At 45.1% G+C, this 27936-nt stretch overlaps 1 protein-coding gene across 2 annotated transcripts; it reads right to left on the reverse strand.

The window, feature by feature from the left end:
- Nucleotides 1-745: 745 nt before the first annotated feature.
- Nucleotides 746-27894, reverse strand: LOC144104429 (toll-interacting protein B-like). 2 transcript variants are annotated; one of them, XM_077637420.1, is made up of 8 exons: nt 27804-27894; nt 23874-24059; nt 19442-19575; nt 18380-18428; nt 14027-14179; nt 11114-11207; nt 7547-7683; nt 746-3535 (listed from the first exon to the last, which is right to left on the reverse strand). In XM_077637420.1, the coding sequence occupies exons 1-8, from the start codon at nt 27849-27851 to the stop codon at nt 3416-3418; spliced, it is 921 nt and encodes a 306-aa protein (XP_077493546.1). In that variant the 5' UTR covers nt 27852-27894; the 3' UTR covers nt 746-3415. The 2 variants fall into 2 exon arrangements, with proteins under 2 accessions (XP_077493546.1, XP_077493545.1); XM_077637419.1 differs by lacking the exon at nt 27804-27894 and adding an exon at nt 27229-27621.
- Nucleotides 27895-27936: the final 42 nt, after the last annotated feature.

Genomic DNA, 27936 nt, shown 5'->3' on the forward strand with positions numbered 1-27936 from the left:
GTATCGTTTTCACCTCCGATTACCCGCAGCTTGTGCAGTGCACACAATTTTAAACGTTAGTTCAGTATTCCTCTTAAAGGTCTCAAATGTCCTGAACCCTGAACCCAAATGCGCACAGCCGACGCTGTCAGCGTTGTGAGAGTTCATGTTCCTTGGCAGAGTAAAAATTTAAAGGACACTTAAGGTCCACCATAAGGGCTTGACGCGACAGCTTAATGGCTCAATGCCTATATATACAGAACTTGTCATTCTCTGCTTAACATTCGTAGATCTCTGGGAGTCCTATCACCCCTGGCGCAGTCGTTAAGCGATGCGCTTCCATCGGTGTGGTTTGTGCGACCCAGGTCGGTTGCCCTTGCTGAGAAACCGCTGGTGAGCAATCAGCAATTTAACTGCCACGGCGCTCACTTTACTCAAAATCCGAAGGGTTAGTGATGACACCGCAAGGTTACGAGATCTTTGTCGCCAACCAGCCTCATATAGGCTGCTTCTCTGGAGATTTTTTGTGGATTTTTTGCTGACTGTCAACGAATTTTCTGCGAAAGGCACTCCTTGACACTGTCGAGTTAGACTCTCTGGTAAATGGGCATTGTTCCTACGAAACTGCAAAACCATTGAGCCGCATTCAATATCCACAAGAAATCATGCAGTCATTAAGCAAATTTCCAATATCTGGCCTCTTTGTAGATTTCAGAGCTCTTGAAAAGTTTTTAAAATGCGTGTCAACGATAATAACACCCGAAAATAGAAAAGAAACGTCTTTATTATCACATTGCCACCAAGCAGCACTTGTACACAAGAAAGACCAGACAAAAGTTGTACACAATCTTCTGACAAGTGACGAGATATACGACCCTGCGTAGCCAGTACACAGGTCAAATGGCACTGCTACCACTCCTAGGCATGGCCATGACCACACTACAACGTTCCCGGGTGGAACGAAAAATTAAAAAAATCAACAGAAATCTGCCCTGCTTCCTCAGAAATGCTTGCTGAACTTGTCACACACACATTCAGTGGTGCGCAAAACGCCGAAATGCGCTTCACACCTCCATAGTTTGACACGGCAACAGTGAACAGCTCATGCAAACAGCAACAAACAAACCCACAACATTACACAAGCGCCAAGCTTGGCCGTGCAAATTTACATGGCAATGACTGAGTTTGTGCCCTGAGGTTTGTTGTACCTGAATGGCTGCCAAACTTAATTACCGCCCTCATTACAAGCTATGGAAGCCATTCAAATGCACAGCACTCGCTGGGAGTTATGGCAGAGCAGATGTTGTGAGGCAAATAAATGTGGAATTGTTCTAGCATGCTTCAAAGATGTACCTAGGCAGGAATCTGGAAAAAATAAATCCAAACGAAAATATTCTTGGGAGGGGGGTAAACAGGCGTGCCTGACCCCACCGTCACTTGGGGAAGTTTTGGTGCACAAATTCTACCTCTCGCTGATAACTAGCACAACATGCTCAAAGAGTGGCAAAAGTGATGCAAGCAGTTCTTGATTTTTTATACAGCAAATCAATGTGCTGGTGCACATGTCGATATAATTATGCACGAAAAAGATAAATACTGCCATCAAATTTGGCCAATGAAAACTTTTGGAGAAGTCAAGCTTGCTTTGTTTTACTCAAGGAGCACATAACTTGGTAAATAGCAAGTTTAATATTAAATTCTCGGTTGTCGTGGTAACCACTTACACAGATAGCCTTGCCAAGCAGCTCCTGTGTTCTTGTACTGCACTGCTAAAAACCGGTGCTCAACACACCTGGCAATGCACGTTTTAATATACAGTAAGCTAAACACTTTTCCCAACTTGAAGCTTTGATGTCAATTTCAAGTTCTGGCAGGCTTTCCAACCGTGCACACATAATTGCAGAGAGCCGCCACAAACAAAGAAAAGCTTGAATAAGTAAGGACTTCCAGCATAGGCATGAGCAGAAGCTTGGCTTGGCAGTTACGCGGTAAAAGGTGAAAAAGAGCTGACAAGCACAAAACTTGCTTCCCAAGCTGTCATGTTACCAGCACTCCAAATGTTAAAATGCACAAGAATTTCATCAGCAAAGTGTTTACGAGATATGTGCTACCAGGGACAAAATTCACCAGACGAGTGAAAGGTGGCCTCAGCACACAGATGGCATGTTTTTTCGGCGACCATTTCATTACCGCGTACAAAAGCATGCAAGTCTAACTTGCACATTAATAAGTGAGGACATCACTCCGGTGTCGCAATGACTTTTTGTCCCCGATAGAAAATTCGGCAACTTCTATTTTGCTTTTCATGGCATGAACCTTCCCAGCTGGAACAATGGCTAGAACTGCTCAGTTCAAGCAGTCTGAAAATAAAGAACATATTGTTTTGCATGCCAAACAACTACTGTTTTTAACATGCATGTGAAAAACTTGGGAGAGACATGTTTGTCCTACAAAAAAAAGGGCCAACAGCTTTGAACTCAACAGCAGATGTGGTTGCGACAAGGAGCTCTGCACAGCTAATTTTGTGAGCCAGGGAGCAAGTAATTACAACAAATATTTGCATGTGCAAATTGTGCATTTATGCAAAGAAAGAAACAAACCCAACAAACACCACTACATGCACCATGTTCGTGTAAAACTAAACACATCTCTGTACAAGATAGCCTTTCTAAACATCAGGTAACAAAATGATATATTGTCATTTAAGTTCAGCACTGAGGTCTATTCAAAGATTTAAACTCAACATTGCGCGCAAAATTTTGACACAGATCGCTTGCAAGACATTTACAGCAAAGGAATACACATGCAATGAACCCAGAGTAGACTAGATCCATGAATCGAAGTGCCATTTGCTAAAGATTATAGAAAATATTTTTACAAATTTTTCTGGCACACAACTTCTTCCATCAGCACGATGTTTTAAGAGCAGAACACTTTCCAACAAAATAATTTTACAAGCAGAACTAATCAATAACACTTTTCTCTTGCCCAGAAAAGCTGATGTGGTTATCTTTAAACCACAAAAGATTTCAAATTTATAAATTCAGCACACCATCCCTAGCTCAAAAAGCTTTCGCACTGCCTCTGTGAACTGTTCAACAAGGCGCTAAACTTTGCACCCATGCATGCCATACACCCAAAACAGCAGTAGCTTAGTCAAACTACCACCTTACTAACTTCATTTTTCATAACCGTGACACCCAGGGTCCTTCAACGAACTTCACATTTCGAAAAACTTTGAGAACCAACTCTTCAGAAACACTTCTTACAAGCACACATTTTACCCACATCATGGTTAGTCAAAACTGCAACTCAACTGCTCTTTGGAAAACCCTTGACATAAAAGGCTTAACAGCTCCTTTCAGCTTCACGCTTCAATACAGCTCACGAGAGGGAGGCAAAATCTCTTTTTATTTCTAATGTACACGATGCAGCTCTAAGCGTTGGCTTCACTCATGGCGAGCAGTGCATTCACGGCCGCATCTTTGTTCCCTCGATGGGTCTCGAGAACTCCCTTGACCACCTCAGCATCCATTTCTGGAAACATTTCTTGGACCTGCAATGAGCATGCAGTTGACAGCATATGTTAAGGAATCCATCACATGGCTGTATCTGCCGCCGTGGCGACTCAGTGGTTATGGCGCTCGGCTGCTGACCCGAAAGATGCGGGTTCGATCCCGGCCGCAGCGGTTGAATTTTGATGGAGGCGAAATTCTAGAAGCCCATGTACTGTGCGATGTCAGTGCACGTTAAAGAACTCCAGGTGGTCGAAATTTCCGGAGCCCTTCACTCCGGCGTTCCTCATGGCCTGAGTCGCTTTGGGACGTTAAACGCCCATAAACCAAACCAAGCATGGCTGTATCTAATGTACTGCTAGAACGGCACCATGGCCAGCTTTTTAAGACAAAAGTTTCGAATATGCCTTGCCAGGAAAAATACATCGAGAACATGAAATTTATTTAGACAATATCAGCAGTGCCCCACTAGGGAATGAACTTTCAAAAAGCAGCGCCACAGTTATGAGGCAAGCCACATATTACACCCAGAAACGGCTCACAACAAAATTTCGCGTTTATATGGAATTGTTTAACAGTACAGTACACCCTCGTTAACTCGAAGCCGTAAAATCCGGAAAAAATTTAGAGATAAGCGGAGTTTCGAGTTAAACCAAATGCCGAAAATTTGAGTGCTCGGGTCACTGAAAGAGCCAGTAACGACCAGTACTGCTAACCAACGCTCCACTGCACAATGGGAGCTTTTGTAATAAACGCAAAAGAATTCGCAAGAAAAACAATTTCATTATTTTGGAAAGAAGAACTGGGTGATGCTTGCCTGCTCCACGTTCGCATTCAGCTCGAGAAAAGCGTCTTCGAGCTGCTGAACGCATCACATGAGCCATTGGTCGTCGCCACTGCATTCAACTTAATTGCAGAGCAAGCGTAGCAAGTTTGTTTCAGCTGTTGATGGCACTTCCAGAGGCTCTTCGTAGTCAACACGATTATCTCCGTCATTCACTGCCATTTCAACGACATGGCATCGGACAGCATTCCAGTAATGGGCACATGTAGCTCGTATAGAGCGTACTCTTCAAAAGTGACCTCGCCGTCTTAGGCATCGCTGGTGCAGCCAGTTGCCTTGCGAACTTAGTCACAAAGTTCGTCACAACCACTGAACTCGTCAATGTCTGGTTCAAGCGATTTCATGGCCCAAGAAAATCCTGCATGCACGAAACAATTCGCAATTGTCAATGGACGGACTTGTCGCCAGGCTTCGGCGATGAAGTGGACTGCACTCAGCAAATCTATCTCATAGTTCTTAACACTGTCTTAACAACACCAAATTCTGTGCAGCAGGCTCTTCCTATAGAACTTGCAAGCAATCTCACTGACTCCATGGTCTATCAGCTGGAGCACGGACGTCATATCAGCCGGCAGAAAGTCCAGTGTGACTGCCTCCAAGTTGTCAATTTTCCCGTGGCCGGGACAGCTGTCCACAATGAACAACACTTTCCAATCGTCCTTTGCCATTTTGCGATCAAGAGCATGCACGTACCGTATTTACACAATTGCAAGTTGACTCTAATGTAAGTTGACCCCCCCACATCACATTGCTGAAAAAAAAAAAAAAAAACTAGGAGGTCGTTTACACTTGGCCTTTAATAATAGAATGCGATAGCACTATCTGCCACCTCCGCTTATCGCCAGCTGCTATCGGCTGCCGCACGCGGGAGCGCCCATGGGCACATTCAAAACGAAAATGTATTAGTCACTCGACTACTCGTCCACACTTGCGCCATCATCCTCACTAGCGCTGCCGTTGTGATCGCTGCTGCGGTCCCACAGCTCGTCGTTCTAACATCGTCGTGCAGCAAAACCCGCACTTCGCAAACAGCATCACATGGAACAGCTGAAAATTTTGCCTCGCTGCAGCTGCCACACCTGTATCACCCATTGCCTTTGCGGCCCAGCCCGCAGTTAGTTTCTTCGGCGTAAAGAATGACAGCCATCTTGAATGTGGCAGTCAACGGGCGCCGGTCGCTTACCAGACCCGGAGCACAAATGACGAACGATGAAGCAGTAAATTAAAAACTTGTGAAACGTGGCCGGCAGTAGTCAAATGTGTCAGAGCCAAAGAGAAACTATGCGTGAGCGGCCTCGGCTCTTCCGTCAGCCATCGACACTCCCCGGCGCCGCTGCGGTTCCGAGTGGGGATACCGCTGCGATTGGAACAGCAGCCCTTCCATCAACTATCGGCGCTCCCTTCAGCGTCAAGTGTGCGGTTGAAAGTAAACAAAAAAAACTTGGACGATGCCTATTAAGGGTAGAACGCGAATGCGTTATTGGGCCACCACTGCTTATCAGCAGGCGCAATCTGCGGCTGCGTGTGGGGAGTGGGCTGGTGTTGGTTTGCTGCTTATCGACAGCCACCATCGCCGCCTTGTGCGGGGTGGGGATGCTGGTTCTGTGCGTAGACGGACCAGCTGCTCAAGGCCAGCACCAAGAGCGATGCAATGGAGCCGCGCAGCAAAAATGCAACCACACTGTAGCATGCCTGATATCTCGTTTGTCTCGCCTTTATTTATGGTGCGATGCTTTGGTTTTGATTTTAAGTCGACCGCCCCACTTCGAATTTTCAAATTTTGAAAAATAGGTCGACTTACAGTCAAAGAGCGTTGCAGTCACCCACACCGTTTTATTGGCGTGGGAAGTCAAATCTCTCGGGATCTGTGCATTCCGAAAGCACCTCGGGTTGAGCAACTTGCCGATAACAAGCAACGGCAGCTTTTCATCACCAGTGGAGTTGGATCCGAAAAATATTGTCACTCTGTATTTGCGCTGTTTAGCGCCTGAGCATGCTTCTCCCTTCGGCATGAATGTGCGGCTAGGCAGCATCTTATAGAATAGAGCTGCTTCATCGAGGTTGAAAATGTTTGTCTGCATCAGCCTTTTGCAGCTCGGCAAGGTGGTGAATGCGTCAGATGTCTGCAGCTCCTTCATCGACGGCCCTGCTTTTGCCGTGGATCGGCTTAGAGGCCACATTATTTTTTTTCTTAAATCATTCAAACCAGCCATTGCTGCAGCTGAACTCTGTGTCTCTATCATCATTTGTGTGGTCACAAGAATGCTGGCTGCCCTGACATTCTGGAGTCACAACATGAGTGCTGCTTCGAAGTCCAAATCTGCTTCCGCTTGCTGGAGAAGCTTTGCTCGAAGCCATCGAAGACCTTCTAGCTGTTCTTCAACATTGTCAAGAGTGTCGACAAAGGAATGCCGACTTCTTAGGCGATGCTTGTCTTGGACCTTACTGCTTTGTCCACTTCCTTGATCAAGGAGACTTTTTCTCCAGCGTCAGGGATTTGCACTGCTTGGGGCGGGACATCGTCGTCCGTTGTGCACACCACACACACACGCAAGAAAATCGAAGTCAACGCGTTGTGCGCATAGCGCGACAAAACACAACTGCATAACTGCACATGCGAAGAGTAGTGGACTGGACTGACCACCCGATAAGACCCATGAGCACTCACGTGCAAGCGGCGCACACGTGACTGCTTTCAACGTTGCTTGACGTGGTTGATTGAAAACCACTGCGTCCATGGGAATTTTTTATGCGCCCTTCGATCGTGACCGCGTTGAGTGCTTAGCACGAAACAAGCACTTGCTCGGAGCCCGTATCACCTTTTGGTATTGGCCTTTGCCTTCAGTCCTCCCAGTCATAATTTCGAGACCCTATCCGTATTACGCCCGAAAAATACTTCGAGTCAAAGGGGAGCAAATACATAGAAGCTATGGGAGGTGAAGGCGCGGTGTAGAAAACTACTTAACCGACATTTCAAGATATGCGAGTTCGAGTTAATGAGGGTTTACTGTACTAGTACGCTCATACCTTAAGTTTACGATCACTAGCGAGATGTGTGAATGGTTACAAAGTTCACTAGGCCTGAATTATGCCACACCCATGCCAAACTTACAACTCACTCGTGCTTCACGAGAGATTTAATCCCGATATGCAGCAACTTGAAACACGGCCCGCAAGGCACACACTGTTCAGGATTTGTTTAATTCACCTGCTTCACGTCGTTTTCGGTTATGGGAACAGGCGGTGGCTGCTGAGCAGCCGGCTGCAAAGCTGGATTGTAGCCGGGAGTAGCTGCCACCATGCCAGGTCGTGCCACAGGAACAGTGTAAGGCGGGTACACATAGCCTGTAGAGAGAAAAAAAAAAAGGAAAACAAGTGTTCACAGTTATCCCTGAAAAGAAAAAAAGTGGTAGGCTTTTAACATAGCTAAACTGAGTAGACGTATGAAAGCATATATTTAGACTGCTTGACTCAGTTTTACTTTGCTGGCACCGACATTAGACTCGGATTAAGTTGATCTGATCTGTTTGCATTGCGCCGCCACAAGTTCAAAACCCAGTCGCGGCCACATTCATTTTATTTCTGCATGGGCTGTCGCTATGCTAAGTTTTGCCAAGGTCACCTTCAAGGTCAAGCTTCACACAAACTCAGTGAGCTGGTTAGACCACATGAAGTAGTGCTTTCGTACTAAAGATTGAAGGGTTAGTGAACGGAATGATGTGCATATACAGCCGCTGCGGTGGCTCAGTGGTTATGAAGCACGGCTGAAAACCCGAAAGATGTTGGTTCGATCCTGACCACGGCGGTCGCATTTCGATGGAGAATTGCTAGAGGCCTGTGTACTATGCAATGCCAGTGCAAAGATCCCCAGGTGGTCGGAATTATCTGGAGCCCCCCACTACGGCATCCTTTAGAGCCTGAGCTGCTTTGGGACGTAAAGCCCCATAAACCAAAGCAACCAAGTGCATATATTTAGGCTTTCACTTATCTAAAATTTATTCTCCTAAGCTGCTGGCTTCTTCACAGTGAAATTTGCTATAAAGGTCGCACTTTGTGATTTATCCTGTACAGCAATCATTTGACAGTAGTAGTTGGCGTGATGGTTAATTGCTGTCACCTACGAGGCCAACCCATGAATGAACAGCCCAAGGATCGAGCAAACTTAACTGTACCATGCAAGTTTGGCCAAAACCCATGGCCGCCACCCCCTTGAGCAGCAAGGCTCCACTGTCCCCTCCCAGCAGATGGCAACAGTGCCCAGCACAGCTTGCTACCGGTGCTTTTTTGAGTTGGTCTAGTGGAAAATGCTGGCATTTCATTTGCTACCAAACGAATCGAGCAAGCACCAATACGAAATGCAATGCTATGCAAGACAGACCCCAAAATGCAACCTTTAAAGAGAATTTCGATGCCAGAAAGCCAGCAGTACTTGAAGAAAAATTTCACACAAGAGTGAAGAATAGAAATGCAGCTAGCCTAATACAGTTCGCTTCCGATAATTCAAACATGAATGGAAAATTCATTCAAATTAAGGGGGACAAGAAAGTCGTAAAAAATTTTTATTAAACAAATCACAGTTGCGAAACCTTCAGGAAACATGTATTTTTGTGTGCCAATTCCAAATATGTCATTCAATTTCATTTAAAACGAGTCCTTGTGTAGTTTTGTAATATGTTAGGTAAGTTTTTTGTTCTGAGCTTTTAAGAAATTTTGCGGGTAGGAACTTCCTGAAATGCACACCATTGGTTTCTCGACATAAAGCAATGAAATAACGGTAAAATTATCCCTCCGCCTACAATAGAACTTGAGTTACAGGGTTTCGAAGAAGCTAATTGATAAACGGGAATACAAACTTCTCTTCCCATTCCTAAAGTGCCAACTTCAAAGCCCACCCTGCTCCCTTCCTGCCTGTTAAAGGTACCCCTGTCATTTTCCATTTCACAGTTTCCTGCGCAGTTTTCAATTTCAACAGTTTTCGTTAGCCTCCAAGTTTCAACCTCGTACAGGATACCGGTAAGTACTACACATTTTCTTCACGACGGATAGTGGTGACCTATATTATTCGTGACCTAAGAGTGCCTGCCAAACGTACTCCACTTCGTTGCTATTCACTTAGCCATTTCACTCTTGCGGTTAGGATTTGCAGTCGCTACTGGCCCTAAGTAGCTATATATCCTGGCAACTTCCAATGCTTCACTACCTCCTAAACTGTTGTGCCATTCTGGGACTGTAAACGTAATTAATATCTCTATGGTAAAAAGACGACAAAGACTGGTACTAAAGATATGAATATAACGGCAAACTACCAACTAGCCCAACAGTTAAAGGGGGAAGAGGGTCTTAGAAAAATATTTTTATTAATGAAGTCACAATTATGAAACCTTCGGGGAACATGTATTTTTGCGTGCTGATTCCAAATATTGAATTTAATTTCATGAGCAACAATTTCTTGAGCACTTATGCAATATGTTGCATAACATTTTGTGCAGAGCTTTCAAGAAATCCTGCTGCAGGGAACTTGCTAGAATGCATGCCATTGGTTGCTCTTGACATTAAGCTATGCAATAAAGCTAAAATTATCATCCTGCCTGCCATAGAAGTTGAGTTATAGAATTTTGAAGTTCTCACTTCAGAAACAGGAAGACAAATTTTTCTTCCCGTTTGTGAAGTACGAAGTTCAAAACCCTGTAACTCAACTTCTGTGATAGGCAGGATAATAATTTTACCCTTATTGCATAGCTTGTTGTCAAGACAAGTGGACGGCATACATTCTAGAAAGTTCCCTGTAGCAAAATTTCGTTAAAGCTCTCCACAAAAAGTTACACAACATATTGCATCAAGTCCACAAGGACTTGTTGTACATTAAATTAAATTCCATATTTGGAATCAGCATGCAAAAATACATGTTCCCTGAAGATTTCATAATTGTGAGTTCGTTAATAAAAATTTTTTTTTCTAAGATCAGCTTCCCCCTTAACACCTCTGTTGTACCCGAAACCTTCTTTTCCGTGTTAATTTTTGGGCCCATTGTCCTGCTTTGCCTATGAAGGTCCCCAGACATTCTCCACAATCCAACCCTTGAGTTACTTAACAGAGTAATGTCATCGGCAAATCAGACAGTACTGAGGCTTTTATCCTTAACGATCCCCAATCCAATTCTCTGAACAATTCCCGCAAACACATGATGAATAGCAGAGGACAGATAGTGCCTTTCTGCATGGCACCCTTCCCAACTGTAATTTTATCATTTCCCCTGTGAAAGACTATGATCACTGTGCAGTCCCTACAGATCTTTCCCAGCACCTCTGCACATGCCTCTTCTACACCCTGGTTGTGCAATGCTTGCCCGACTGCTGATGTTCAACTGAATCAAATGCTTCCTCACAATTTCTGAAGGGGTTGGTTTCATGCTGTGTCTTTATCACTTGAATGATGCAGTGAAAATCGGAAGATAATGCCATACCTTCATAACAAGCAGCTGATTGTGGGCTGGTAGAATAGCAATGTTCAATGTGACGAGCCACCAGGCAAATAAAAAGGCTCAAAAGGCACGAATGCATGCCAGCCAGATTCTGAATTTGCCAAAGACGTTCATGTGTGTGTGGCCACCTCTCGACATAAAGGATCGGAACAACAGACGCAAGCACTTTTGAACTGCCCCTTGGAAGATACATTCTGTTCCGCATTCAGGATTGAATGGGAGATGCCCGGCTTAACATCAATATCACCATGTCACCATCTTATCACTATCATAACTGTCCGCATATTGACATACCAGCAGCTGCCGGGTACTGCACCACGCCTGGCATCATGTATGGGGTGTTGACAAGTACCACCGGGGGCGCAGCAAGGGATCCAGGTGGAATTGCCTGCAGTGACATGCATGAGGTGAGAATGTGACAAACACCACCCAGGTGGGATGCCATCTTCAGGGGAATCGACAATGATATGCCACACAAAGCACATCACATCAAACCATTACTTGGCATCAGCAGCCCAAAGTTGTTGCATCATCAACAAGCAGCGTACATATGCCTGCACTGACCGCAAAATGACAAGTTAGGTAAAAGACAGTGGTGCAAGACATACACCACTACTTCCAAGCAACGCCTTTCAAGTTCCTGCACTGTCTGCAAGCACAACAGTTTACGAGACACAAACAAACACAGTGTTCACTGCTAGCAACTCAAAGTGCTTTTGCAAAGTGCCTTATTTAAAATCAAAAAAATGCGCAGAAACAGTGCCACAGAAGAATTACATCAAGCACGAGAAGTGCTTGCTGATTAAATGGACGCTTTTACTATATCACAGACATTCAGTTTTCTAGTGCATAATGAAAGATAACCTTCACGACCAACAATATACAGTATACTGAAAGCCCAGTCTTACGCTATGCAGCAAATCCTTGAAATAAAAAAAAAAGGTGCACAAGTGCGTAAGTTAAACACCAAACACCACCAGCGACAAAAACATTTCATGGGCCAACAAACTCTCAAGTGTGCTTTGTTCCTTGGATGTGAAACTTCACCCTACATACCACTACCCTTACAAAAATTTCTCTAGACAGCCCACAGGCAATCAGAATTCTCGTAACGGCATGCCAGATAACTCGGAAATTACAATGTAACAGATAAAACAGACCAGTTGCTGCACCGCCCATTCTTGTAGGCTGCTGGGAATAAGTGCAATGATACAGCAGGCTTGGGAGCCCACATGAACGATGAATAAATTAAGAACACAGAAGGCGACACTCGATGAAGCATTGATACTCGCAACACACCAAAGCTAAATGAGAACTACTCATATCAAAGGATTTTCAAAGAGAAGAAAATGCATTATTTTCTGAAAATTCGTATGCCTTTTCATCCCAATCCTTTAATCGTTCTGAGTAAACAAATACATTTGTTATTGTGTAACTAGTTTGTGTATATTACCTCTCCCCCATCCTCTCTTCGTGCCCCCTCACCTCTTTCATTTCATTTCTCCATTCTGCCTGCTATCCTTTATTTCCGCTGCCCCAGCTCAGGTGCTTCAGTATATGCCGGGGCTAGCAAAAATCTTTTCCTTCCTTTTTATTATTATTTTAATAAAACCACTTACTACTTCGCAGTAAACAAAAACCCAAACCAAATTTAACGGTTCCATCTTTGTCACTCAATAACGAGTTTCATAGCACAAAACCATGTCACTTCAATATGCTGGACAATTCCTGCCAAGGTTGGCATTATGCTAAATGATCGTAGGACAGTACACAGATATGTTTTACAGACAACACCTGAAAGTATCAGGAGCCAGATTTCAATTCTAAAGAAGCTGAAAATCATAACGCAGCGACTACGACAACTTTTGTGCTTAAAAGTTCTCAATTCCAGGAAACAAAGTCCTGCTTTATCATTAAGCGGATTTTATACCAAATTTTTATTTACAGATTTAAAGGATGCTTGTGTCGCTACAAGGACATCACCACATGCAGGACAGTATTAGAAGAACAACCTGACAAACTACTTTCACACAAAAATAAACAATAAAGAACACAAAGCAAATTTAACACACAACTCAAACAAAACAAAGTCTTACTGCATTAGCTCTCTGCACATAAAATCAATGCTGACTGGTCAGCTGGTGTTATTAACTCTGACCTGCTACCCAAGCAAGTTTTAGCAAGGGCCTTCAACAAGAATGCACTACAAACTCCTGCAACTATGTTGTCATTCATGTAGCGCAGTACTGGCAGAGACAGAAACTGTTACCAGTGCTGAAAAGTTCTTTCAATAAGTTGACTTTACAAGCAACTGGAAACACAAATCTTAACTAATGCCTTATGAACAACATGGTTTGACAATAGGTTGCTCATCAGGCATGCAACACATCAGTGTACGAACCAAACATGAAAATATGCGGGGTGAAGGAAGAACTTACAAGAGGGCATGAGTAATGCTGAAACATAAATAAAAGCAAGAAAAGAAACGCATCAGGTGCAAGACGAGATGAAACAGGCACAATACGACGTGAACACAAGGCTAAGAGCGAAACAATGTATCAAGCCAAAAAAATTGAAGTGGCGCCAAATTTCCAAGCCTCGAGAGAAATGTGCTCATATACAGATTTCTTGCATCCCACAAGTTTAAACGAAGGAAACTAATTATACCTGCACCTTTGATTCCAGACAGCTGCCATCACTGGCATTACTATGCTGCACGAGATATTTATATACACCAAAAAGCCTTGTTTTAAAAATTGTTGGAAGGCTTTGCTAAAGCACCCTATAAAACCACATGAAATGGAACGCACGTGAAAATACTCGCCAAGCAAACGTTTGCAAAGGCAAATGATCAAGCACCTTCCTTCCAACTCCCATGGCTGCGGTTATAACTACAGTCCAATGAGCCAACCTGAACTCCGCTCAGTGAGTTTGCACTCAAACGAGTGGCTATGCCAATGGGCCAATGTCGAGGGTAAAGCACCAGAGTATACTGATACGGAAAACACCTGACCCTTTAGTAAGAGGACTGAAAATGACAGTAATAAGTGCAAAACCTGTTGGGCAAGTAAGGATGCTCTGATTACTAGCCATTTTACACTTAGTCTTACCTGAGGCTACACAACAGTGGCATCATTCAAATCAATCACCACTACGTGATTACGTGCAACATGCAGAGCCGACGGCTCAAACTGCCACCTGGCGCACCTGGTAGGACAGGACGAGGTTAATGTTGCCCTCCTTGCCTTCGCCCTGTCGGCCTGAGAGAGGGTGCCAGATGTCGACTGTCTGTCCCGAGAAGACCGTCTCCGGGACGACCACGTGCGCCCAGGCTATCTTTTCATTCACAGTGAATGCACACTTGAAAGAGAAATACAAGCAAAGTTTTAGAAAACGCTAAACAAAATTTCAGTGGAAAAGGAGTGCACAAGTACAAAGTAATAGTAGGACTCCACTAGAGTAAGATCGGATATCGTAAAGTGAAACGGTGGTCCCATTTCGCCTCCCATAGAAGACTGTACTTTTTTCTTCGGTTATAGTAACTATTTTTATCAAAAAAAAAAAACGGCTGCAGTAAAGAGTGTCTGACCGTGGTGGCGTACCTCCCGCGGAATGATGACAATGTGGCACGCGCGAGGCCGACATACGAAGGTAAATTGCATGAATAATAATTAATAATTGGTTTTTGGGGAAAACCAAATGGCGCAGTATCTGTCCCACATATCAGCAGACACCTGAACCTCACCGTAAGGGAATGGATAAAGGAGGGAGTGAAAGAAAGGAAGAGGTGCCGTAGTGGAAGGCTCCGGAATAATTTCGACCACCTGGGGATCTTTAACAGGCATTAACATTGCACAGCACACAAGTGCCTTAGCGTTTTTCCTCCATAAAAACGCAGCTGCCGCGGTCGGGTTCGAACCCGGGAACTCCGGATCAGTAGTCGAGCGCCCTAACCACTGAGCCACCGCGGCGGGTGTAAATGCATGGCAAAAACGATAAAACGGTGCTCTTTGAGATAGCTTCACCACCAAGCTCGGAAACTGTGAGGAGGAGCCAATTTCTTAAATTCCTTCGGTTGTGAGGCAAAGCGTGCGGTGTGCGCGGAAGAAAAGTAAAGCTGGCTATGAACGCAGACAGAAGGAGGCGCGGGTCGCTGAGAAAGGAGGGACAGTAAAAATGCAATGAAAAATAGGGGAGGGAAGAAAAGGGCGAACATTCACAGCACAGCAGTGCGAAGCACAGGTAAGCGGCGGCAAGAAACGGAGAGGTGGCAACACTGCGTGAGCGGTACCGCCGCGCCTCGACTGTGTCACACGTAACTATTGCCTCTTAAACGACGCTGAGGCTGCGGAAAATGACGCCGTGTTCAGGGAAAACTTTTGTTTTCACATGAAATCAAACTCACATTATATTCATAGCAGCATCGTAATTGTGCAAATGTGGTACCTCCTCAAGGTATAAACAAAACCGAAAATGTAATAACATGAAATGTGATAACTGAAAATATTTATCACATAAAATAAGAGCAGGCTGGTAGGCATTTGTGAGTGTTTTCTTTTACAAAACAACAGTGTGTTTAGTAGGCAGCGAATTAATTACCAGAGAGCATGCTCAGAACCACGCCATCACCAACAACTGATGTAGTAAAGACCCTGATATAGTGAAGATTTTTGCTGGTAAGAGTCACTACAATAGAGGGGCTCTACTGTACAGTAGAAAGTGCGGATTTTTCGCACATGGACAACGACGCCGATGACACCGGACTTTCTGCAACACGAGATCTTTAACACTATTGCGTTCAAATTGACGAGGCCCGTTGCAACTCAGCCCCAAGTAATTTTTCATGTTACTTTCACTCAAGGAATGGCGCTTGTTTGGTACAAGATCTCTATAGCAACTCGAATGGAAGTGTTGGGGCCACTTCTTCCATTCCAGCCCAGAAAAATGGGACATCAAAATCTTCGCCTTGTTAGTCTCGTTTAGGAAGAAACGGTGCGGGGTTTCTGTTACTGGATTTCAGTTTTCAAGCAGTTCACTCAGCAGCTAGAACTGGCAATTCTTGACTAGGTACAGGCACGCTTGCTAACTCCAACCTTTTTTTTTTTTTTTGGTAGAAACCTGACTTACAGCAAATCCTCCTTCGGCCATGGCTAACCTGAATGGTTTGGGATTTCATTATAATCGTAGTAATAATACTTTACAAAATTTTCCACAGGTCTCAAACTCCCCCTCGTGTTGCATTCATAAAAATTAAGTACATCAGTCATTTCCCCGCAGTTCTGCCGTTCCTACTGATGCCCGTAACAACTGTATACAATAACAAAAATTTGGCTGCCAACATAAAATTGCACAAAAAAATGCTTAAATCTGATTTTTAACAGAATCTGGTAAACTAGAGACCTTCGCCATGATTCTGAAAACAAAATTTTAACTGAGCTTGCCTGCCCCATCTTTTGCAGCACTGCTGAAAATTTTCCTCAAGGAACCACTTTCAGTACATACCGTAAACACCCGCGTATAGTACGAACCCGAATATAATACGAGGTGAAGTTTTAGAGACGCGAAATGAAAAAAAAAAAGTTTTACCCGCCTAAAATATGAGTGTTGAAAGCTCAGGGAAGACATTTATTCAAATCGCATCCTGCACTTCACTTCAATCACTTTCATCTTCAGCAGCGCTTTCTTCGGACATTTCTTTGTCCGACAAATCATCCCAAATGTACTCATCTTCCGTGCCATCGAGGGCGTTCGAGATGCCGCACTTCTTAAAAGAACGACGCACAAGACTTTCTGGGATAGCCGCCCACGTGTCCACGATCCATTTGCACAGCGTGATTGGCGAAGCCCGCTTCAGCCGCCCGGGTGGAGTCACTGCAGGCTCACCTGAGCGCATCCACTCTGTATAGCACCGCTTGCCTGATTCCTTGAAGGGTTTGTTTACCCAAACATCAAGGGGCTGTAGTTGTGACGTCATTCCAGTCGGAATCACAAAGAGTTCAGTGCCGCAGTCGCGTAGCAGCCTCTTCACCGAGTCGGCCAAATGGCAACAAAACGCATCCAGCACAAGGATGGACGGCAGAGACAACAGTGCACCAGGTCGCCTACACCAAACGGACTTTACCTAGTCCAAGACTAGATCCTAATTCATCCACACTTTCTCATGACATCTCATGATGACATTTTTCGGTAGCTCCTCGCCTTTCGGCATTGTTTTCCCCTTGAAGATCACATAAGGGGGAGCTTGCGGCCATCTGCCGTGCACGATATGACTGTAACTCGCGTCTTCTTGTTGCCAGTGGACCGGACGCTAACTTGTTTAGACCCCTTCTCGTGCACGGTGAGGGGCGATGGCATGTCCAAGTAAACCGGAGTCTGATTGGCATTGCCTATTTGGCCCACCAGAAAGTTCTTTGACTTGCGCAAAGAAATAACATGGCGCTGAAAACTCACAAGAAGCTCTTCGAACGCTTCAGGCAGCTTCTGTGAAATCGAGGTCCGCTGGCGTAGTGAAAAGCCAGCACGGCACATGTAGCGATGGATCCAGTGCTTGCCCGCTTTGAAGGCAGAGCGCAGTATCCCTTTTGTTTTGCAAGCTCTCTAGCTTTTGCCTGCATAACCTCCACGCTCACAGCTAGATGTGCGGCTCGCTGTTGCCGTACGAGCTCCGTCAGGCCAAGTTCAGTTTCTGGGAATGCGCCATTCTTCGGTCCGCGAAAGCTCCGTCACGTTCGCTGCACGCAAAAAGGGCTTCGTTCTGTCGTCGCCATCCACGAATGCTTCCCTCTACGACACCAAACTGCCTCCCGGCCGCACTGTTGCCGATGTTCTCCGTAGCTAAAATCACTTTTCGCTTGAAAGCAGCTGAGTACTGTTTTCGAGACTCTGACATTTTGTTCCCAAAAAAACATCCACTTCACGAAGTGTGGCTTATGCGAGCATGTGCGTGTCAACGGGCACACGGCACACCCAACGGATCAACAACAAAGAAATGACATCATCGTGACGTTGTTTGTCAAGAGTAACGAAGCCAAGCCGTAGCTATGCACCAATAGCAAAGCCAAGCCGCAGCCACACAGCAATAACGAAACCAAAACTTCGAGCAACTTCGAAAATCTTTGTTCTGATCCGCAAATAGCACGAGACGGAAATTTAGGATGCTAACTATGGGAAAAAAGACGTATTATACGCAGGTTTTTACGGACTTGATAAGCTTTACTGTTGCCCAAATCTGCACTTCAATTCCTTTGCTCCCGAAGAAGCACAAACTAACATCCTCGGCAACGTTTCGAACACTGTGGATGTGCAATCTTGCTACAGTGTTAAAAAGCATTTTTCTTCGAAGTGTGTCCACTATTCATTCCTCCTCATAATGCTGTGGCTCCCAGGCCAGTAAAATACACAGAGAAACCGTTACCCCCTGCATAACATTCACAAACAAAGCCTATCTTAAATAGATGTGTGGACCATTCACTTCGTTCTTGGCGGTCCCACCACAGTAGCCCTTGTGCCAAAAAAATCCACTGCCATCATTAAGGATTCAAAAGAAGAGCACAGACTCACCTCATCGTAAATTTCTACAAGGAATGTAGTCACACCCGGGGACAGGAAGCTGCAAGTGCACAAAAACAAATAAGAGAAATTTTATTATCATTTCAAGATACTGTACTTACATGTGTACATTAAAGGCAAGTTAATTCAAAGTTCAAAAGGTCTGAAAAAATGGTTGAACTGTCCGAACCTCGAATTATTGAATGACCTCAAAAAACTGACAAGCACCCCTTGTGTCGTAGCAAATTTATTTGGTGAAGGATCGGGCAACGGTAGCCAGCTCTGGCAGCAGCAATGCCTCCAACACTTCAATACATACATGCAATCCCCCAATCCGCAGTGCTAGTGCTGCTACATGTTTCATGCCGCCCAGCTATGTGCCCATTCGCCCTTCTTTCCTTTCCCTACCCCACTCAACTCTTTCAATGCTTTCTCTTTCTCAACAGCCCTTGCCACCTGTCCACAATCATAGCCACCCTCTTGTTTGCCTATGTGCACAACCTCTAAGTCGTTTCAAGGTCATTGAAAAGTAGGCTTATCCTAGCAGCCTGAGAATCTAGTGGTGGAGGCCGTTTTCGCTATCCTGACCAATGAGAAAAAAATAGCATACAGTAGTTGTACCTTGGTTTGGATCTAATGAGAGATGCCTTCTGAAACCCATGAATTTAAAAAAAAAAACATTATATTTGTGTAAAGAAAGGGCAAGTCCCCAAAGACTTTAGAGCATGCCAACAAAAACAAATATTCATGCTCGCCATCAAGTGCTACCAGAAGCATTTCAAGTTTCAACGCAACTGACCATAAAATAACACGAAGTCTCTAACCCTCTTAAGACAACTGAAAAATCAAATTTTTGTGATGGTTACGAGAGGCAATTAAGGCAGCATTACCTGCGATGAACAAGCAGCTACAGAGGAATATCGTTAGTTCCCGCTTTATTACGGACTGAGAGTCAACCCAGATAAAGTACAGTTTTTAATTTCATTCTAATTCAGCTCATCCGCTGCCATACAAGAGCACTGTTGCACAGCTGCCTATCAAGGCCAAGACACAAAACTGAGAAAGCAGCCTCACCAATGAAACAATTTGTTCCAGTGAGGGTTCTTGGCACCGTTGTAGTCCGTATGAGTCTCGTACACATTGTGACCAATGCGGATCCGCACATAAGGGTCCATGCGCGTGACGCCGTAGTTTTTCACCAATTTGGCCTGCGAAAATAGAAAGCACACAACTCGTGTAAAGGTCCATGGCAAGACAAAAGCCACAATTGAGAGCAGTGCTCCAAAAAAATAAAAAGACACCCAACAGTAACATGTCTACGAGCTAGACTGCTAATGAAAGGAAGCCATTGTGCCGCCCCTTTTGAGTGTCAATATTTGCACATTGAGCAACCAGCTATCCCGAATATGGTCGTTCACAAAGGCTGGCAAATCAGGCTGCAAGTTATCTAATCAATGGAGCTGCTTGGAGAAGATATAAATGTTGGTGGGCTGGGTTTAAGGGGTTTAACATCCAAAAGGGACTCGGGCTATGAGGGACGGCGTAGTGAAGGGCTCCGCACAATTTCGGCCACCTGGGGTTCCTTAAAGTGCACCGACATCGTACAGTACATGTGTCTCAAGCATTTCGCCTCCATCGAAATGCGACCGCTGCAGCAGGAATCGAACCCGAATCTTTCGGCTTAGCAGCCGAGCACCATAACCACTTGGCCACCACGGTGGCCGAAAATAAAATTTTAAACTTAAAAACAACAGCCCAGCACACATCGAAAAACAAAAATCTCGCATTACATGCAGCTCAGTACAACGACTTGCTTTCAAGTCCCTTTTCTCTCCAACACTCAAACAGATTGAGCATGGCTAAAAATATGATAAAGTGCAAACAAGAAACACCAACACACAAATATACACACCAGGCGAAGAAAAAAACTTTCGGCACAGATCACAGAAAGGAGGGTGCCATGCAGAGTCAAGTTCACTGGCAATAAATATCAAAGCCACTCCATGACTGTACCTGCTTTTCCCAGAGACATATATACCTTTGTTCTTCACAAAAAGTCATAAACATTAAATCCACACACAATGAACACAAATGTACAGTCATGGATAAAAGTTTGCAGGATGCGGATTCACGGCAAAAAATTTATTTCTAAGTTGCCTCGCTAACCAGTCAGATGGTATTTTTGTAGCAGATGGAGCACACCTGTCTTGTCATGCTTCTATGTATTTCATTCATCTGATATGCCTAACTGTGCCATAATAAATTTTTTCCCGTGAATCCGCATCCTGCAAACTTTTGTCCACGACTGTACACTCTGTTCATTAAAACTTACTCAGTAAGATGACACATCTTTTCCTATTAGGCGGTATTTTATGTAATAAAACTCAAATTACATCCTGTTTAATTCAAACATTTACAGAATATTATTCATCAGGCACTAAAGACCATGAGCAGACCGAAAGCAGATAGGGCGCTACCAAAGAAACAAACAAGTAAATGAAAAAGAAAGCGGCGTAAGTCCCACAAAACAGTGTCATTCTGTGCGAGGTGTACGATTCTAGTGAACAACTCCACTCCACTATTGCGCGGGAAAGAAAAAGCTGTGTTAAGCGCTAGCAAATCAGGGCTGCAGCAGCAAGTACATGCGCGTCAATGATGGAGGCAACTACGACGAATTTAATGGCAGTTGTTGGTTAAAGTCTCCGTGAAATGCTCACTGTTGTAGATTAAGCAGATAAATATTGTTGGTTTGTTACTTCACAGAATCCACCAGTGAGAGCTTTCAGTGAACAAACCTGATCATTTTTTTATTCTTTAAAGATTAACAACGTATACAGGTAAAGACAGCTTTGATATTTGCAAACAACCCTAGCTTCTGATGATAATAGCAAGCCCCAAAACCCTTCCGGCTGACAAATTTCCAGTCAGGACGGCGCCACATTTGAATTTGTGCTGGGGTAGAGGGAACAATGCTTGCTGCCTTTCTTTTTCCTATATTTATCAATGGCCTAAATATCAAGCAAGTACTCTAAGCAGCTTACCTTAAATATAAGAGTGTGTGAACGTTCAAACTTTTCTAATAACGAATCGAACATCCATTAGATTCACTGAGCGAATCAAATATTGCGTGTTCGAAATGATTCGAAACGAATTGAATTCAATTTCAAATTTATTAATAGTTCTCGGATAATTGGCAAGCAGTTTTTTTCGGCGACTGTTATGGAAACGGGGCCCACTCTGACACTGCTCAGCCCACTACTGCGAGCTATCTGTGCAGGAAGGAGGGTTCAGCACCACGATGCAGTCCATTCGTGAAGCATCGTTCATAATGCTCATACATATATGTTCTCTACGACTGGACAATGCAACAGGGCTCAGACATGTTTAGCAAACCCTGCCTTCTTGCTCGGTACCAGAAGCAATGGCTCAGACCCTCGTCCCTTGCATCAATTGAGATTTAGCGCTAGTTTGTCTGCTGCCGTCATCAGAAGCAAAAAGTAATTTTCCTATGCGTGTGACATCATGGTTAGAGAATTCGTATGCTAACTTCATGTTGCATGCTCCCTAATGAAGACCAATATAGAGTCTTTCGACAGCTACAGCGTCAACTCCATGCCTTATAGCGCTTCATGAATATTTGTTCTCTACAATTTGATTTATATTAGATTCGGTAGCAAAGCTAGCCAATTTGCATTCGATTTTGCACACCCCTACTTAACAGCAAAAGAGCAGAGATGCTGCCACGAGCACAAATACACAGGAATGCTTCCATAGCCCAATAACACTACACTGAACCAAAAGTACAAAATTGTAGAGAGAACAGTGTTGGTGCAAAGATTGCTGCCTGTGATGCGAACGGCACTGCTTTAGCCTTGCAGGCCAGAATTCCTTGGTGGTCATGAGCAGTTAGGCGAAGCATTGAAGCAGAGTGTATATAAGGCTTGCACCTCGAGGCTTCTTGCTTGCACTTTTCTAGCAGCAATTCCAAAAAGTGTTTGCATTTTGAGCCCAGATGAAATAAAAGTGCACTTAAGTAATGAAGATTACTACTAGTATCCTTTTTAAAAATCGGCCTGTTAGCTGCCAAATTACACTTGGTTCAGTTAATAACACTTGACAAGGGGGTTGGTTTGGTTTATGGGGGTTTAACGCCCCGAAGCAACTCAGGCTATGAGGGACCCCGTAGTGAAGGGCTCCAGAAATTTCAACCACCCGGGGTTCTTCAATGTGCACCGACATCGCATAGAACACTGGCCTCTAGAATTTCGTCTCCGCCAAAATTTGACCGCTGTGGCCCGGATCGAACCTACGCCTTTTCGGTCAGCAAACGAGCGCCATAACCACAAAGCCACCATGATGGCGCTGACAGGGGGGTGGCTTAACAGGATTATTAAGACAAGTTTTTCAGGCAGAAAATTTTTAAATTGTCTGCACTTTTAACAGTTTACAATAAATGGGGAAAAAAAAAATGCATCTCGGAGGTCATAACTGACACCTTTGTCAAATTCAACCTGTGCTATTACCTAAAGATGCACTTTGTAAGTTGCTATGTACACTGCCATTACTATAATGGGCTATTAAGGCAATGTGATAGCAGCGAAAATGTGTGTTACCACCTTTCGCTGCACTTCTGTCCTGTCTGTCTCTCACCGTTCAGTGGCTCGCAGCACACCATGGGCGTGGGCCATGTATCAGGCGCATTACCTGTTCGAGATTCTGCCTACTCTGTGGCAGACAGATTCAATAGGAGTGAATCCGACAGCAAGGTTTTCATTTCACTGGGCTGAATATCCGCACTGGATCTGACCTTACTACACATAAATGAAATTGCAGGGTCTGGCTGGCAGAGCACGTACTGCTATGCAAAGTAGCAACGTTGCGCATGCTGTCTGAATTGCAAGTCACCAGCATGATGGGAGTATGTGTTCAACAGAGAACTTAATGAATAATAATAATAATTGGTTTTTGGGGAAAGGAAGTGGCGCAGTATCTGTCTCATATATCATTGGACACCTGAACCGCGAGGGAGTGAAAGAAGAAAAGAAGAGAGAGGTGCCCTAGTGGAGGGCTCCGGAATAATTTCGACCACCTGGGGATCTTTAACGTGCACTGACATCGCAGAGCACACGGGCGCCTTAGCGTTTTTCTTCCATAAAAACGCAGCCGCCGCGGTCGGGTTCGAACCCGGGAACTCCAGATCAGTAGTCGAGCGCCCTAACCACTGAGCCACCGCGGCGGGGCGAGAACTTAATGCAGAATGCATTTTTAATCTAGCAGACATTACATCTGCTGCTGTACCCAGTTATACTCATCGTCACACCGGAAGCCATTTAAGCCACAGTTGCAGTGTTGCCACAAGACACAAGGCGTTTGTCAAAACTACCGAGGACTTATACAGGGTGTAGCGGCGTTACACATACTAAAAACTGTGCTTAAACCCTCCTTCCTGACAAGCGTTCACTACAAACCGAGACTAGCAAGCACCATTTCATGCGGCCAGCCTTACTTGGATGACGGAGATGCTGAGTCGGCCGACAGCTTGGGCAGTGGTGAAGGCCGCACCCGACAGCTGGTGCTGGAGAGCAAGGGCTGCCTGCTCATCGGCAGCGATCTGGCTCTGGGGTCCGCTGCTGCCACCATTGGGTGTCGTGTCTACTCGCAGGAAGTCGCCGGGAAGCTCGCCAACGAGTAGCTGCACTCCCGGGGTCCAGTCAACCGCATTAAAACATCGCCACCACTTTGGACAGCAGTTTCACCATACCACAGAGAAGCAGGCTTGTTCAAATACACTTGTTTTCTTAGGAGGCAACAAATGACAGCAACTAAAAGCTCGAATCGCAGCAGAGTTTTAGGAGCCTCCTGAAATTGTTGTCCCACACATGGCTTCCCTGAATCACTGAGTCGGTGCCATTTTTGACCTACAACATGGCCGTCAAGTAAACACAGAGTGCAGTGGCAACCTGTATCTCATGCCACACTGCCGAAAGTCTTTCAGCACAGTGGAACCTTGAGTAAAGTTCAACCCCTGACAAACAAAGCACACTTCAAGAGTCTGCCAGCCCATAAATGATTAGAACAAAAAAAGTGGAATATTCTATATCTTTTGCATTTATTGCACATTTTGTTTCTTACATTTGTTGAGCCACTGGCATTCTCCCAGTAGTCATCTGTGAGCAAACACGGGGCACGACAGCTGGTTTGCCAAGTCACACCATCCCCAGATACCCCGTAATCGCAAAAACAAGGGAAAAGTCACACCATCCCCAGATACCCCGTAATCGCAAAAACAAGGGAATAATTACCATTAACCTCCACGAAGTACGGCCTGTCACTAGAAAGGAAAGCTATACACACCCTCTTCATGTTGTGCGACTTTCATATGCATTCATATGGCAGCACACAGGCGGCTGTTAAAAGACTACAGACACCAAATTTTTGCTTGTGTTTTCTTCTTCCAAATGATGCATTGGACATTAATATACATGAATCACTCTGCGATATCCAGTACGACCGCTAAGTAACTTGTAATTGAATTTCTTCTAGATGCTGTTTCGGTTTTATCAACCAAATGATGGCTGCGATGTGTAGTTGGTCTTCAGGCCAAATGAGGCATGAAAAAAAAAATGGCAATATAACTCCTGACACATCGCCTGTTCTTATTTTAGCTCTTGAACCAGGCTGGTTTAAGTGTTGTAGTGAATTAAAACTGTTAAAGCTATGTACCAGCATTTATGTTGCAGTTTCTTTCATGCTTCATGTGACCTAAAGGCTAAGTACACATCACAGCCATCGTTCGGTTGCTGAAAGCGAAACTGAAACACCATGAGAGGAGAAAATCAACTATAAAATATTTAGCGGTCGTAGATGAACACCACGCGGTGATCATATTGTAATGTTTAATGCATCACTTCAATAAAGAAAACATGCAGCCAAAATTTGGCATCGGTTGTCCTTTAATAGTAATTAATCCCTTGTTTGGACTGTTGCTACACAGTGGTCACATCCATGGAACAAGCACGTCATGAGAGCTTTGGTGGCTTATTGACAGCCAGGAATATACCCATCCGCTGTTTCAAAGGAAGCGACCGACTGGCCCAAAAGTATGGAAATGTTTGCAACTCATCTGGAACAACCAACTAATTCTTCATGCCAGACAATGATGGCAAGGTTAACAAAAGCCCCCTCAGGAGGCTTTTCAATGATAAAAATGAGTGGTGAAGGTCCATCTCGCTGCCCTTCAATGTAAGTGACATCACGGCTGCCATGACGGAGCACAGTGCACAGCTTCCGCAGTCAGTGCCCATTGGAGCAGGTTGCGATAACCATACAAGAAAATGTGCCAATCTTTCGCCAACACTCCAGTGTAAATGACCAGCTGCCATTACGACGTCGACGAATGCCAACTGTAGTCCTAGCAAAGCTGGCCGTGCTGCAACAAGGTAACCATGTGGGCTAGTTGGTATGTTGCAGACATAACTTCATCAGCGAGAAGCGTTGTCTTGTGTTCTTCGCCTGGTGCTCTCGCACTTTTGCTGGTGAAGTTACATCTGGTCTTGTTGCCAATCGGTTTCCCCAAGGGGCCACGTGGGGGCGCGCACCTCTGCCAGAGCGCATGCGCAGTAGACGACCGCCACATTCACCTCACGACCATGCTTCCGCGCGATGCTAAAAAACACTATTGTACGCGATAACGTCCCCACGTGACAATATGATAACCCCGCCGCAAAGTTGCACACACAATGCGACCGTATGGCAGAGGGTAGATTCTCGTCCTTACAAACTCGCAGGCACACACACACATACAACACTCCTCTCAGCATCCGCATAGACCGCTATCGCCCTCAGACTAAGTGCAAGGTTTCATGCCGTGTCGCTGATAAAAAAACTCGTCGCGTGGCCACAGCGTTGCTGCAGATAGGACCGTTAAAGAACGAATGAACAAAAGGAAATGGCCAACACACGTGGACTACACGTGTCAACGATGAGGAAGACGCGACTTTGTTGTTTTTTTTTGCTTTCTGTCTAGGCGCGATTAAACTGTCGCTAAGTGTGCACCGTTCCCTCTACCCGGTTATCTACTACGCATAATGTCTACGCGACGGCCTCTGCGCAGTATCAAACGGAATGCGGGGGTACTCAAAGCAGCTTTCAAAGCGACACCGGAAAGGCGCACAGTTTATCAGAATCGCGACGACATGCGAAAATCGCGAGAGCAGACGAAACGGCGCTGTCACGGTGAATAACCCGCCTTCGGAGAGGTGATCGAGATCGATCGAGGTATGAAAACAAGTAAAGCGACTTGGCTTCCGGATCATTCAAGACAATTAACGGAAGCGAACGACAGAGCCAAAAGTGGCAACGCGCGGGCGGTTCGACGATCAGCGATGCGTCACTGTTGAGGCGACGCCCCGAGGTTAGCCAACGGCGAGGGAACCGTAAAGAATCGAGGGAGCCATGTAAACACAGGCGGCGACGAAAGCTTACGAAAGCTGCCAAACGAGCTCCGTCTATCGACGCAGTTTCTGGTTCGACAACGCGTGAACCGTCTGGGGGTTGTCGCAAAAAGCAGCACAAAAAGGGAGACCTTTCTGGAGCAACTGCGCGATGGGCGAAACTCTACACGACGTAGTAGTTGCGCAAAGCTGGTACGTACTACGTGCGGACAAACGATACTTTGTCCCTGGCGACGTTGGGACTAGGCTCTGTTTTCTCGCCGAATGCCTGCAGCAACGAACAGCTCGGCTCACTTCCATACGCTTCAGGAACTTTCGCGCGCTACAGCATCACAGCTGATGCGACCGGCTGTCCGCTTGGCGCAGTGCCATATTTGTAACCACCGCTGGTGCCATTCCGTTTCCTACCGCGTTCGGTGGGAAGTGGTACACGTTGTAAGTCGTCACCCGAGTCCTCTCCGAGTAGGGCCACATTCGCCGGACGGATGTGCAGCCGCCGAACGGAACCACGAACGGGATGAAAATCATGTCCATACGCTCGTCGTCGCGCACACAAGCTCAAACGTTGAATGACACGGGCAGCTTTGAAATGTGTAGGTGTGTGTGCGCTGCGCAAACTGCTCCGCCGACGCACAATGACGCACACGTTACACCAGCGTGCCGCAAGATCTCGCTCGGAACGATTTAAAAATAATCGCCGCCCGAGACTTCGAAGTAAACATCATCTCCAACCGTTTTTTTAAAGACGTGTTGCGGAGCGGATTTCATGAAGACAAAAAAAAAGTGAAATTCTCGAAGCCCGGGACATGTGATCAGGGACGATGACATCACGTCGTTGCCTTACGGCAACGGCTGGGGCGTTTTATTCGGCGGTGTAACGGTAAAATAATTAATCCAGATGAGATCAGGACTTAGCGCAACAGGTCTCAAGCCTCACAGCTATGTTTTAACAAAAGAAGTCACGAAATAAAAGTAATATTTACCTGTTTTCTCCGTTCCGCGTTCCGCGCATCCGCTGAAGCAGACGCCATGTTTGTTTATATCGGTAAGATCTGAAAAAAGCTTAAAGCCGTATTTTCGTATCTTAATTGAATTAGTTTTGGTACAAATATTTTT

The sequence above is a fragment of the Amblyomma americanum genome, chromosome 9 (assembly GCF_052857255.1).
Source record: "Amblyomma americanum isolate KBUSLIRL-KWMA chromosome 9, ASM5285725v1, whole genome shotgun sequence".
NCBI classification, from domain to species: Eukaryota; Metazoa; Arthropoda; class Arachnida; order Ixodida; family Ixodidae; genus Amblyomma; species Amblyomma americanum.